At 41.2% G+C, this 15531-nt stretch overlaps 1 protein-coding gene across 1 annotated transcript in view; it reads left to right on the plus strand.

Moving 5' to 3' along the window:
* The window catches only part of LOC142112123 (uncharacterized), a 128289-nt gene extending 119169 nt beyond the window's left edge, over positions 1-9120 (plus strand). Inside the window, exon 10 of the mRNA XM_075193961.1 lies at positions 9028-9120. Within this exon, the coding sequence (XP_075050062.1) occupies positions 9028-9035 (8 nt within the window). The 3' untranslated portion in view covers positions 9036-9120. The remainder of the gene's footprint in view (positions 1-9027) is intronic.
* Positions 9121-15531: the final 6411 nt, after the last annotated feature.

The following is a 15531-nucleotide window of genomic DNA, read 5'->3' on the forward strand; positions in this document are numbered from 1 at the left end:
AAGTCAGCCTAGTGCAGGGATTGTTCTACAAGGCGGGTGAGTGATGGGCTCCATTTATCAGTGTGTCTCCCAGCCTCTGGCACTGCACAAGGGAAACTAAGGGGAGGAACCTCTGCTATATTGTGCCTCTCTTGTGAAGCCACTGACAGTGCACCCAGCAGATGTCTACTTTACATACTATTTCACAGATTTTACCAAAATTTAAAATAATATATATTTTAAAAAATAACCCCTCCCAAAGGCACTTGTCACTCACCGGACCGTGAGTGCCTCTACTCTGGTGCGAGGTCCTCCATCTTTTCTCCCTACACCTGTGTGGAATCGTGGCCGCTCGCTATCCTGCCATCTGCGCATGCGCAGGTCTCGCTAGTAGCTTCACCTGTCCATGGAGGTGATTGACAGATCAATCACCTCACCCTATTTGAGCCACCTGCAACCCTAGGTAGGGGCCTGATCTTGAAGTCTCATTCCCAGTGAATTTCTATAGGTGTGTGCAGATCCCAAACTGCTTCCAGCTTTACTCGTACAGTTTCCAAACTGTGTGCAGCTTGCTCATACTACAGCTTCCACGCTGCTCCCCTGTTCAACTCAGCGGCGGTTCCCATACCGCTACAACACTATCATCCCGCTGATCGTGTCACAGCTTCCACGCTGCTTCCTTGTTCAACTCAGCGGCGGTTCCCACACCGCTACAACACTATCATCCCGCTGATCGTGTCACAGCTTCCACTCTGCTCCTGGCTCCACTCGGCAGCGGTTCTCTGACCGTTCCAACGCTGACACCCTGCTGATCGTGTTACAGCTTCCACGCTGCTTCCCTGCTCAACTCAGCGGCGGTTCCCATACCGCTACAATGCTTCACCTCTCAGCTGATTCCGGATCGACACAACTGGGTATGCGTTACTACTATTGACTATTATCTATTCTACTCACATACCAGTTGCACCCATTGTTGTTTATTGCGCAGGGTACAGGTACCCATATAGACTGTGTTTCCGCATTGCTCCAGTTAGGACAAGCTGTCACTCAAGCTCGATATCTCCTCACGCTACTACTTGGCGTCATTGTGCATAAACTGCTGTGTTCAGCTTCTCCCCTCTGCAAGGCACCAACTATATATACAGACTATTCATTGTGCCTTCCAAGACATTGCTATACTCGCGCTGTTCCCATACAGCCACAGTTTGCCTTTCAACTTCACTCTCCTGCACCTGGACAAGTCCTCACTCCCTCCACAGCAGTGGTACAACTTGCTGCACGCAGACCACTGACTTCCCTGCTACCTACCCGCACCTGGACAAGTCCTCCTATCACAGCGGTGGTACAACTTGCTACTCGCAGACCACTGACTACCCTGCTACCTACCTACACCTGGACCCGTCTCCTCACCATAGCGGTGGTACAACTTGCTGCACGCAGACCACCGACTACCCTGCTTCCTACCTGCACCAGTACTATTCTTCCCATCACTGCAGTGGTACAACTTGCTGTACGCAGACCACTGACTCCTCCTCTACCTATCATCACCGATCCACGTCCACTCCTCGTGTCTACATTATCTCCAGTTTCCAGTTTACAACTCCAAGTCGTTGATTGCCTCAGACTATCTCTACTCTCCTGCTGTTGTGTCGCTCCAATCATTCACCTGCCTGCTTTGAGGTGCGTGCCATATCCCCGCCTCTCCAGCAGAGTGCCATCTGGTGAAACTCGGTTAGCAACTCCTAGTGCCCGTGACAGCACTCCACTTAAGCAATAACAACATTCTAACAGAAAAAGCCCACTCATAAAACATCCTGCACTTTGGTTTATCTTTCCCATAAAATCAGTAATTTTGCAAAACAGGAAATGCACAAAAACTGCAAAATTTTCAACTTTAAACTATTCCAAATTTTGACTGAAATTTGTCACTGACATACCAAATTTCAGCTCAATATCTCTGACACTTTTTGAGATGTAGCCTCTCAAACACCATGCCCAGTACTCGTGAAATTAATATGAAGGTGATACATATAAATATGTGTGTGTATCAGTGACCACTGTATTAGTCACACCTTACTGGGTAGGACCCCTCTTTCCTCCCAGAACAGTCTGCACTCTTTGTGGCATGGATTCTACAATGTTCCAGCATCATTTCTGCAAGATTCTAGTCCATGTTGACATGATGCAGTTGCAGATTTATAAGCTGCACATTGATGCTGTGATTCTCCTGTTACACCACATCCCAAAGGTTCTCTATTGGATTGAGATCTGGTGACTGCGTAGGACATTGGAGTACACGGAGCTCATTGTCATATTTGTGGAACCAGCTTGAGATGACGTGTGCTTTGTGACATGGTGTGTTATGCTGCTGGAAGTAACCCTTAGAACATGGGTAGACTGTGGCCATAAGTGAAGGTTTCTTCTACCCTCATTTTATTGGGCTTAACCGAGATACCTGAATGCAAGATCACACTCCACAGCTAGGCAAATGCCTTATGTAAAATGCTATTGTGTAGTGTGCAAAAACAAAAACATTTTACCCGTTTAAATATAATGTTAGTCTAATCTGGTTATTAGATAAGACTATGGGCCTGAGTCATTAAGGAGAGTAAAGCAGATAATTTGCACCCCTTGTATTGTAACATGGTTTGTCCTGGAGAAAACTTACTCCTTTGGCCCTATGTGTATAAGCAACACTTTAGGGGGTAAATGTATCAAGGTGAGATTTTGCAAATCAGCGATTTTCTCGGGAGAGTTGAAGCTCACTGATGTATGAAGCTGAGATTTCATATAAAATCGGCAGAGATGTGTTTCTGACAAAATCAATATATCAAAATTGATAGAGATCAAAGTCCTGACTATTTGTCACTCTGGCTATACAAGTCTCAAATGTATGAAGCTGCGATTACGCAAACTCTCCGGAGTTTGCGTTAAAAATCGCCAGATACAACACGCTGCAGCCTAGCAGCGCGTTTAGTAAACACATCACTGTTACACTGTGTGCCTTTACAGCCGGAGGTCTGGCAGCTGTCAAATGTGTAAAAAGAGCTAAAAGTTTTAAAAAAAACAAAGTGTGTGGTCCCCCCTCTTGGCCACTATTAACCCTAGTGTTGCCAGCCTACTGCTGGTTACGTGAAATAACCAGCACTAGGCAAACCTGCCAGGGTTGGTGGCACTATAGCAGGGGGACAAACGACAAGGGTCCCCCTGCCATAATGACAACCAACCCCAGGCTGTTCAGCGCTGGGCTGGATTTCCTAGGGAGTGGGGTCTGCCGAAAAAAATGAGCGGCCCTCTCTCTAGGAATAACCAGCCCAGTGCTGAAAGAACTAGCGCTCTTACTATTTCCCTGGGCAGTGAGTGTAGGGTAATAACGGCAAAAGCTAATGTAAAAAATAAACAGACACCATTTTGTTTTGTGGAACTACAAGTCCCAGCCAGCCCAGTCTGCCATAAACAGTGTGGGCATGCTGATACTTGTATAACTACAAGCACCAACATACCCATGGCAGCCAGGGCATGCTGGCACTTGGAGAACCACAAGTGCCAACATGCCCTGACACCCATTGCTGGCTGAGACCTGTAGTTCCACATAAAAAATGTTAAAAAAAAACACCACTCCCTGTTTTAAACCACATAATTTTTTAAAAAATAAGAAAACCCCAAATTACTCACCAATCAGATTTCTTCTTCTTTTGTCAGCAGCTTTTAATCCAAAAATACTTGAAAACCATGTCCCAAATAAATTTGTAATTCCAAAGTCCCTGCTTGTAAACATCTTCTGTTCTTCTTGGCCAAAAAGGCCCCCTTGTTGCTTGCAGTTTTCTTTTCTTCAGCCCAGGAGGGGCCCCATATTTGTAATCCAAATCCGGAACATGCTTGAGAAAAATAATAAACCCAGTTCACAGACGACGCAACTTCTGCTTGTACAGTGTACAAGCAGAACGACGCCACTGGATAGAATCCAGCCGCGAGGTCTATTTATACTCTGTGGGGATTTCCCACGCTGTCATGGGGAATCTCCATGACCTCGCGGGTGGATTCTATTCAATAGCGTTTAAGGGATGGAATGGAAATATAGTAGCAATATTTATGTTGTGATGATAAAAGCTCAAGACATAAAAGGTAAATGGATAATACTATGTGAGTTATATGTTTTGTAAAAGAGTGTGCTGAATTGTTAATAATTCCATACTGTATACTGGAAAAGATCCTGCGGTTACGCCTTAATTGCGCGCGCTATCTTTGTATTCTCGTCCTCCCTTCTCTCCTCTTGCCTCAACTGGCTCCTCTTGTGCCTGGTCTGTTTACCCTCCCTTAGGATGTAAGCTCGTATGAGCAGGGCCCCCTCCCCTCCTGTCTCCATACCTGTTCCTCCGCTCCGTCTTTACTGCATATGACTGGCCGGAGTTTCTGAAGTATTGGTACTTTTTGTTCATGGTTCTGTATGGTGTCACCCTGTATAGTCTACTGTTAGTACTGTGTGCGGCGCTGCGGATACCTTGTGGCGCCTAACAAGCAAATAAATGATAATAATAATATTCTGCTCCTGGATACGCTCGTTACATCACCATAGGCTTTTACACTTTCCCTACTTCAGTCCTTTAAACCTAATTTACTGTATCACACATATTTATATATATATATAATATCTCCTATATCAAGACATTATAAATTCATAATCACAACGCAGATCTATATGTATGAAATAGAATCTTTACTTGTACAATGATATAATGTAATTGCAATAACCTAATCTTACACACAGTACACATAATAGATAACATTCTGTGTATAGTTACAATATCTTATTAATCTTTTGTTAATTATGTATGTGTGTATTGACAGAAACTCTGGGCTAGTGATAAATGGCAGGTACATAAGTCCCAGGTTCCTGTCATCCAGGAGATGATACCTGTTCCCCTGATTATACTACATAGTGTATGTGTGTATGTATCTCAGAATACATTACAATTCACATGTTGCCTGCATTATCTCCATCTTAATCCTAATTGCATATAACAAAAACAGGGATACTGACGCCAAAGTCTTCCCATTCTGGCCAGTCCTAACATGATCAAATGCTATGCTATTTTATCTGGGCTTAAGGCTTACCTGCACATAGCTTTTAAAGGCAAGGCTTTCCTAGCACTAGCAGCCATGGGACACCTGGGATTTACCTGACTCAAGTTGGAATTAATAAATGTAAAGAATGTAGAAAATGGGGTGCAAGAGTTATGGGACTTAGATTATATAAACAAAAACAGACATAGATCCTCTGCACTCACCATGTACAAAACAGGGAATGTTAGTTCCACATAGTCAGTTGGTCAGCTTAACATATTGTCACGGATCTTAAACAGAAGTACAGCTAGGAGTCACGAATTTGGTGAAAACACTCTGTGTTTATTTGCAGAGAGGTATTAACAACAGGTAATAAGGAGCAGTGAAAAATACCAGGTTCCAGCTGATGCAGAAAGTAGCATGAATGTCCAGAAACAACCAGGTAAACGGTAATGCAGGGTAGCAGAGGGTAGGTATTAAGAACAGGTAATAAGGAGCAGTGAAAAATACCAGGTTCCAGCTGATGCAGAAAGTAGCATGAATGTCCAGAAACAATCAGGTAAGGACAACAGGAAATTACATCAGGATTGGACTATAGGAAAGGACATCACAGGATGGGACAACAATAACCAGCAATGACTGCTGGGAGGAACAGGTATATATAAGGGGAATGAGACACAAGCAGGTGCATGAGATAATTAGTGAACATACAGGTTAACTCCTTAAGCACAAGAATAATGCACAATAGCAGCACCTCTGGTGAAAAGAGGTACTGCTGGAACACAAAATAGCAATACAAATAATAGAGTCCAAAAGTCCAGGAGGCAGGTTGTTACACATATATTGCAATATGTGGAACTAACATTCCCTGTTTTTAATATAGAACAGAACTTGGTAGAGAATTAATTATGTGTTTGGAGAGTGCAGAGTATCCCTGTTTTCTTGTCTATAAAATGTGGGCAACCCCCTCTTGCACCCCAGTTTGTACATGGTGAGTGCAGAGGATCTATGTCTGTTTTTGTTTATATATATAAATTTATTTTTGCAATATTCTCACATATCTATGTAGTATAATATTTTCTTCTGCCAGGTTTCTTGTTTATTTATATTTTTACTCATTTTGGAGACAAAACCACATGTATAAAGGAATGTGTAGCGCTCTGCCATCTGCTCTGAGATATGAGGTTACACACAGATACTTGTGGTGTATGGGACACCAGTAAGTATATTACAGAAACAACATAAACCTAATTTCCTGCTGATAGCAGCAGACAAACCCCCGACCCATTTCCTGTTTCTTAATGTTCTCACTCAGGTTCTATCATACAGTGTAAATATATATATATAATGTAACCGGTGGGTGTGATCAGATACAGCTCTGTCTCGCTATGTAGAAATGACAATCTGTAATGTTACCTTCATTAGTGTAATAGTCTGCAGGAAGTAATTACTAATAACATATAAGAGTGTTTATTACATGTACAGCTCACATTATATACTCTGAAACATACATCACACACGGCTCAGACATAACCATTTACATACAATGTCTTCATATGTTCCCAGTGATATGACTGAGGATTTGTGACATCTGCTCTGTAGTGTACTGTTTTGGCAGTTTCTAATTCCTGACATATAACATGTATGTAATACACATGTGATCCTCATATATGATCACCTGCACATGAAGGAAATGAATACAAGAAACATAACGTCACCACTAGAGATGAGGAAACACTGTCACACTGTTCTGCACAATAATCTCCTCTTTCTGAATTTGGGTGGAAACTTTTGCACATTTGTTTGTTGGAATTTGTCTCCAAGTGTCCCCAGTCCTCCCCCAACCTCACCACACAGCAGAGTGAGATGACTGTTATCATCCCAGCTATATTCATAGACTAGAAATTCATAGACTAGAAACTTGCACATATAACATTCTACATTAATAAAACAAGTTATATATCCGGATGTGGTTTATTGGTCTCTGAGCTTTTTGTTCTTGGTGGGATATCGTCTCTCCTCCCTTGTTGGGGTCATGGAATGGTGGACCAGTCACTCTCCTCTATTCACTCCATGGACCCTGTAAACCAGCTTTTATGTCGGCTGAATAAAATGGAATGACAGCTTTCACTTAACTATTAAAATGTAAAAAACTATTGGTTTTGGTAAGGTTACAGTACTGGCAGCAGTGCTAGGCATGAATACAAACGTTAATGCATAATACAAACAGTATATTATCTATCTATCTAAAAAATGTAATGAGTAAAACTTAGTAGATAGCTTTTCAACCTGAAGCTCTCATTCCTCTCCAATGCTACATTAGGCAGAGGTTTGGAGGTTATCCTTTGGGACCATTATGATTAGTTCTTGACTATTTTGGATGCTTCTCCATTTGTTAGAAAAATCACAGGAGTAGTGAGGTATGTTGTAGTTGCAAACAATATGGAGTTTGTTGAAGAATTGAAAAGCAGACAGGAAATAAACACAATCTCTGAAGTGATACTGGTATGATAAGGCACTAGGTTACACAGGAATCATGCAGTAATATAACAGTCTGAGGCAATGCAAAATATGAAGCAGAACACAGAAGATATTTCTGGTGAAAGGTTACCCAGTCTTTGGCAACGCAAGTTGTAATTAATGTCTCTTGTAGCAAGGCTGGTGCAAATGTTCATAGAGTCCAATAATAATTGCAAAGCTCTACTGGAGGACAAAGAATAATTACCAGCTATCCTTGTCTTGGGATCCTTAGTTGATGCAGACCAGAAGACAGGAGATATGTCCAAATTGAGCAAAGCCAGAAACAGTAAAACTGAATGGTGCAGTCCAGAAACCAGGATACAATTAATGTAGAGATAAGAATAAGTGAAGGGACAGGAACAAACAGGTCAGGATACAAGAGCCAAGAACATGCAGTCACTCACACTGAGTGCATGGCCAGTGAGGGACTAAATAGTGACATGTTCCAATAAACTCACAGGGGAAGGCACACTTACCCTGCAGCTCAGAACTAAGTGACAGCAGAAATCAGTTCTTTCAGAGACACACATGTGTAAATGTAGTGCATGGTAGATCTGAGAGCTCACAGGATGTAAGGCAGATTTAGCTCTAACACTATTGCTAACAAACTATTGAATTGGTCCTTCCCCTCCCATATTTATCTTACTGTGTAAATGAACATCCTGCATCAATCTCTTCCCATACTGGACCTTGTGTTCCATTTACTAACCACATCTTACATATAAAACACATTGTTTTCTCTCTACAACAGGAACATGCAGCGATTTTATCTGTTCAGATTAATAACCATACAACAAGGAAGATAATAACACGGTACCATGTGTGCTGTGTAATACAGATTCAGGAGACAAAACTGCTGGGAACAGCGATGGGAAATAACCGGGTGACATTTTATTGAATACGGACTTTTCTGTTACATATTGTTTCCATGTTACATTGCTGAATATAAAATGAACATACTGCGATTTACATTGATAATGTCACAATACATTTATCTGAGAATCAAGCTCTAGTAAGACAACTGGGACATAATGTACAATATCCTTTCCTCTATTGCTTTATGTGTTTACATGATGCAGAAACTAATCACTGTGTGTTTATGGTCAGGACAGTGTGAGACGGATTATCTTTATAATGCAGCCAGTTATATTACAGGAAACTACTTTGTATTTATCAGATCTAATGTGTGCGCTGTCCTCAAGTAGATGCTGCTTAATTCTCCATTAATAACTCTGTCACTTTATGGATTCCAATCACATCAGTTCTGGTTCTTCCCAAATCCACTGACATCATCATAACCATAACCAGCGGAGAGAAGATTATTGTCAGATTCAGAACCATTATTCTGGTCATTCAGGTCAAGGAATCCTAGAATAACACAAAGCAGTAAATATAGTGACTACTCGTACATATCACACACGTGTCTTATATGCAATCTGAGCTTTGTTTATTCTATCCCAGCAGCTGTATAACCCCTGAGGAAGCCGTGTTTATACCCATGAAGCTAGATACAGACTTTGTACTTCAATAAATAAAGGAAACAGAGACATTAATACAAACCGTTACAAGATGGAGTCACACTAGTTCTCTCTCTCTCATCCATACTGACTCCTCCATCAGCCGTCACACCCTGAGGATCAACAGCCGCATCATCATATCCATGGTCTACACCCTTGTCTTGTCCTAATATAATACAACCATAGTGAGATATCAATAATGAGACTATGCTGATATGGACTAATGAGCCATTAACCACAGACATCATGTACATCACATGTAGACTTATACTATAACATTCCACTACTGGTCTACAGAGACGGACTGTGGGGATACATGGTTTTATATGGTCTAGGTAGACCTAGGTCTATGTAGACAAATCACCATTTACACATATGTTATAATATGATATCTGTACGGATTGTCATCTTTATTGTGTATATAATTGTGACCAATTCATTTCCTTTAGTACAGTATTACTTTGTTGTTTATTTATTGCCTCAGTAATATACAGTGATGTAACTATAAACTACATGTCTCATCTTCACTTGTATACATCACCCAGTACAACTGAATTGTACAATGATCTTATTGTCTATCAGCGTTACATGTGACATACATGACTGTACACTAAGCACTGTGACTGAGTGCTGGTCACTATATAAACCCATGTTACTGTCACATATTACATGTGACATACATGACTGTACACTAAGCACTGTAACTGAGTGCAGTGATCACTATATAACCCCACGTTACTGTCACATATTACATATGACATACATGACTACACTAAGCACTGTGACTGAGTGCACTGCTCACTATATAACCCCACGTTACTGTCACATATTACATGTGACATACATGACTGTACACTAAGCACTGTGACTGAGTGCACTGATTACTATATAACCCCACGTTACTGTCACATATTACATGTGACATACATGACTGTACACTAAGCACTGTGACTGAGTGCTGGTCACTATATAAACCCACGTTACTGTCACATATTACATGTGACATACATGACTGTACACTAAGCACTGTGACTGAGTGCAGTGATCACTATATAAACTATAGATGGGCGGGTCCGGTTCTCCGAGAACCGAACCCACCCGAACTTTGGGTATCCGAGTACCGAGCTGAGCAGCTCGGTACTCTCCCGCCCGTTCCGAATCCAAATCGAGGCCGAACGTCATCGTGACGTCGTCGGATCTCGGGGCTCGGTTCTCGCGATACTTCCACTTTATAAATACACGCCTCCACAGCAATCCATCGCCATTTGACAGAGGGAAAGAGCAGGGTGTAGTCATAGGCTGATTAGAGCAGGGACAGAGAATACAATATTGTTCTTGCAATTGCTCTAACCAAAATCGCTAGTGCAGAGAGGAGGATAGAGGTTTATTATTTTTTCTTAATATTTGGCACTCCCCAGCGCTTTTGGGGTGTCCCCCATAATTGTGCATTAATATTTCTGGCTGTCAAAAGTCATATCTGTCAGCAGTATCTACTAAATAATTTTTAGCACTCCTCAGTGCTTTTGGGGTGTCCTCCCCAATTGTGCATTAATATTTCTGGCTGTCAAAAGTCATATCTGTCAGCAGTATCTACCAAATAATTTTTAGCACTCCTCAGTGCTTTTGGGGTGTCCTCCCTAATTGTGCATTAATATTTCTGGCTGTCAAAAGTCATATCTGTCAGCAGTATCTACTAAATAATTTTTAGCACTCCTCAGTGCTTTTGGGGTGTCCTCCCTAATTGTGCATTAATATTTCTGGCTGTCAAAAGTCATATCTGTCAGCAGTATCTACTAAATATTTTTTAGCACTCCTCAGTGCTTTTGGGGTGTCCTCCCTAATTGTGCATTAATATTTCTGGCTGTCAAAAGTCATATCTGTCAGCAGTATCTACCAAATAATTTTTAGCACTCCTCAGTGCTTTTGGGGTGTCCTCCCTAATTGTACATTAATATTTCTGGCTGTCAAAAGTCATATCTGTCAGCAGTATCTACTAAATATTTTTTAGCACTCCTCAGTGCTTTTGGGGTGTCCTCCCTAATTGTGCATTAATATTTCTGGCTGTCAAAAGTCATATCTGTTAGCAGTATCTACCAAATAATTTTTAGCACTCCCCAGTGGTTTGCGCTCAGAATGGATTCAAAGCAGTCCACATATGATCTGAATGAGCAACCAGGTTCTGTCACCAGTCCTGATGTTAGTGTTCCCAGTACGTCATCTGGCCAAGGCGATGTCAAACAACAGAGTGTTTTCAAATTAGTGCACAAAAACAAAAACCCCAAAAATTTTTACTGTATTGAAGCGAAAAAGAAGTGTAACTGAGCAAAAGTTAAGTGACGATAAAAAAAAAATTGCAAGCATGCCATTCTACACACGCAGTGGCAAAGAGAGAATGAGGCCTTCACCTTTGGCTATTAGTGGCAGATCCCAAAAATTTACCCAGCCTACAATTGGTGCACAACTACTGTTACGCGTCAAAGCCGAGCTGCAAGATAACAGTGAGGCATTACAGGAGAATATTTGCTCTGATTCACAAATGACAACAATCCCTGTGGAGAGTCCATCCAACAGTGGGATGTCTAATCGTGAGCATTCTGCTGATGTGTGCCTTAATAGCCCGAGTGTAGCCGGTGATACCCAAATTGAGGATGCCACTTTGGAATTAGAAGAGGATGAGGGGGAGATTTGTGTAGGCGACGAGGGCGCTAATGATGATGTTGATGATTATGATGCAGACAGATACCAAATTGCCTTTCTCAATTTCTATTTATATTCTAGATTATATAACGGCTGAATAGTTTTCTATTTTACTCCTAGTGGAGAGAGGATCTGATGCAGACAGATACCAAACTGCCTTTGTCCATTTCAATTTATATTGTACAGTATATAACGGCTGAGTTTTTTAGTATTTTATACAAGTGGAGGGGGGCCTAGAGAGACAGAAACCAAACTGGTGTTTTCCATTTCTTTACATATTTAACTATAAGTGAAGGGTGTAATATACATTCAAAGACGATGGCTGCATTGCCAATATGCATAGATGGAGAGGAAGACAATCTGTTTTGTGTGTAGAATAGGCCTACCAACGAAGAATTAAACTGTTTTTTTGGATAATTTATTACCTCAACAATTAGATTACTTGTCTCTAAAACAGTTGGAGCACTAAATTGGGTTAATTTAGGCCCACATGACTGTACACTAAGCACTGTGACTGAGTGCACTGATCACTATATAACCCCACGTTACTGTCACATATTACATGTGACATACATGACTGTACACTAAGCACTGTGACTGAGTGCAATGCTCACTATATAAACCCACATTACTGTCACATATTACATGTGACATACATGACTGTACACTAAGCACTATGACTGAGTGCAGTGATCACTATATAAACCCACGTTACTGTCACATATTACATGTGACATACATGACTGTACACTAAGCACTGTGACTGTGTGCACTGCTCACTATATAAACCCACGTTACTGTCACATATTACATGTGACATACATGACTGTACACTAAGCACTGTGACTGTGTGCACTCCTCACTATATAAACCCACGTTACTGTCACATATTACATGTGACATACATGACTGTACACTAAGCACTGTGACTGAGTGCAATGCTCACTATATAAACCCACATTACTGTCACATATTACATGTGACATACATGACTGTACACTAAGCACTATGACTGAGTGCAGTGATCACTATATAAACCCACGTTACTGTCACATATTACATGTGACATACATGACTGTACACTAAGCACTATGACTGAGTGCAGTGATCACTATATAAACCCACGTTACTGTCACATATTACATGTGACATACATGACTGTACACTAAGCACTGTGACTGTGTGCACTGCTCACTATATAAACCCACGTTACTGTCACATATTACACGTGACATACATGACTGTACACTAAGCACTGTGACTGAGTGCAATGCTCACTATATAAACCCACATTACTGTCACATATTACATGTGACATACATGACTGTACACTAAGCACTATGACTGAGTGCAGTGATCACTATATAAACCCACGTTACTGTCACATATTACATGTGACATACATGACTGTACACTAAGCACTATGACTGAGTGCGCTGCTCACTATATAAACCCACGTTACTGTCACATATTACATGTGACATACATGACTGTACACTAAGCACTGTGACTGAGTGCACTGATCACTATATAAACCCACGTTACTGTCACATATTACATGTGACATACATGACTGTACACTAAGCACTGTGACTGAGTGCGCTGCTCACTATATAAACCCACGTTACTGTCACATATTACATGTGACATACATGACTGTACACTAAGCACTGTGACTGAGTGCACTGCTCACTATATAAACCCACGTTACTGTCACATATTACATGTGACATACATGACTGTACACTAAGCACTGTGACTGTGTGCACTGATCACTATATAACCCCACGTTACTGTCACATATTACATGTGACATACATGACTGTACACTAAGCACTGTGACTGTGTGCACTGCTCACTATATAACCCCACGTTACTGTCACATATTACATGTGACATACATGACTGTACACTAAGCACTGTGACTGTGTGCACTGCTCACTATATAACCCCACGTTACTGTCACATATTACATGTGACATACATGACTGTACACTAAGCACTGTGACTGTGTGCACTGCTCACTATATAACCCCACGTTACTGTCACATATTACATGTGACATACATGACTGTACACTAAGCACTGTGACTGTGTGCACTGCTCACTATATAACCCCACGTTACTGTCACATATTACATGTGACATACATGACTGTACACTAAGCACTGTGACTGTGTGCACTGCTCACTATATAACCCCACGTTACTGTCACATATTACATGTGACATACATGACTGTACACTAAGCACTGTGACTGTGTGCACTGCTCACTATATAACCCCACGTTACTGTCACATATTACATGTGACATACATGACTGTACACTAAGCACTGTGACTGTGTGCACTGCTCACTATATAACCCCACGTTACTGTCACATATTACATGTGACATACATGACTGTACACTAAGCACTGTGACTGTGTGCACTGCTCACTATATAACCCCACGTTACTGTCACATATTACATGTGACATACATGACTGTACACTAAGCACTATGACTGAGTGCAGTGATCACTATATAAACCCACGTTACTGTCACATATTACATGTGACATACATGACTGTACACTAAGCACTATGACTGAGTGCGCTGCTCACTATATAAACCCACGTTACTGTCACATATTACATGTGACATACATGACTGTACACTAAGCACTGTGACTGAGTGCACTGATCACTATATAAACCCACGTTACTGTCACATATTACATGTGACATACATGACTGTACACTAAGCACTGTGACTGAGTGCGCTGCTCACTATATAAACCCACGTTACTGTCACATATTACATGTGACATACATGACTGTACACTAAGCACTGTGACTGAGTGCACTGCTCACTATATAAACCCACGTTACTGTCACATATTACATGTGACATACATGACTGTACACTAAGCACTGTGACTGTGTGCACTGATCACTATATAACCCCACGTTACTGTCACATATTACATGTGACATACATGACTGTACACTAAGCACTGTGACTGTGTGCACTGCTCACTATATAACCCCACGTTACTGTCACATATTACATGTGACATACATGACTGTACACTAAGCACTGTGACTGTGTGCACTGCTCACTATATAACCCCACGTTACTGTCACATATTACATGTGACATACATGACTGTACACTAAGCACTGTGACTGTGTGCACTGCTCACTATATAACCCCACGTTACTGTCACATATTACATGTGACATACATGACTGTACACTAAGCACTGTGACTGTGTGCACTGCTCACTATATAACCCCACGTTACTGTCACATATTACATGTGACATACATGACTGTACACTAAGCACTGTGACTGTGTGCACTGCTCACTATATAACCCCACGTTACTGTCACATATTACATGTGACATACATGACTGTACACTAAGCACTGTGACTGTGTGCACTGCTCACTATATAACCCCACGTTACTGTCACATATTACATGTGACATACATGACTGTACACTAAGCACTGTGACTGTGTGCACTGCTCACTATATAACCCCACGTTACTGTCACATATTACATGTGATATACATGACTGTACACTAAGCACTGAGACTGAGTGCACTGATCACTATATAACCCCACGTTACTGTCACATATTACATGTGACATACATGACTGTACACTAAGCACTGTGACTGAGTGCAGTGATCACTATATAACCCCACGTTACTGTCACATATTACATGTGAACATACAATATTTCTCACATCACAATAATGAC

The sequence above is a fragment of the Mixophyes fleayi genome, assembly GCF_038048845.1.
Source record: "Mixophyes fleayi isolate aMixFle1 chromosome 12 unlocalized genomic scaffold, aMixFle1.hap1 SUPER_12_unloc_3, whole genome shotgun sequence".
Classification (NCBI taxonomy): Eukaryota; Metazoa; Chordata; class Amphibia; order Anura; family Limnodynastidae; genus Mixophyes; species Mixophyes fleayi.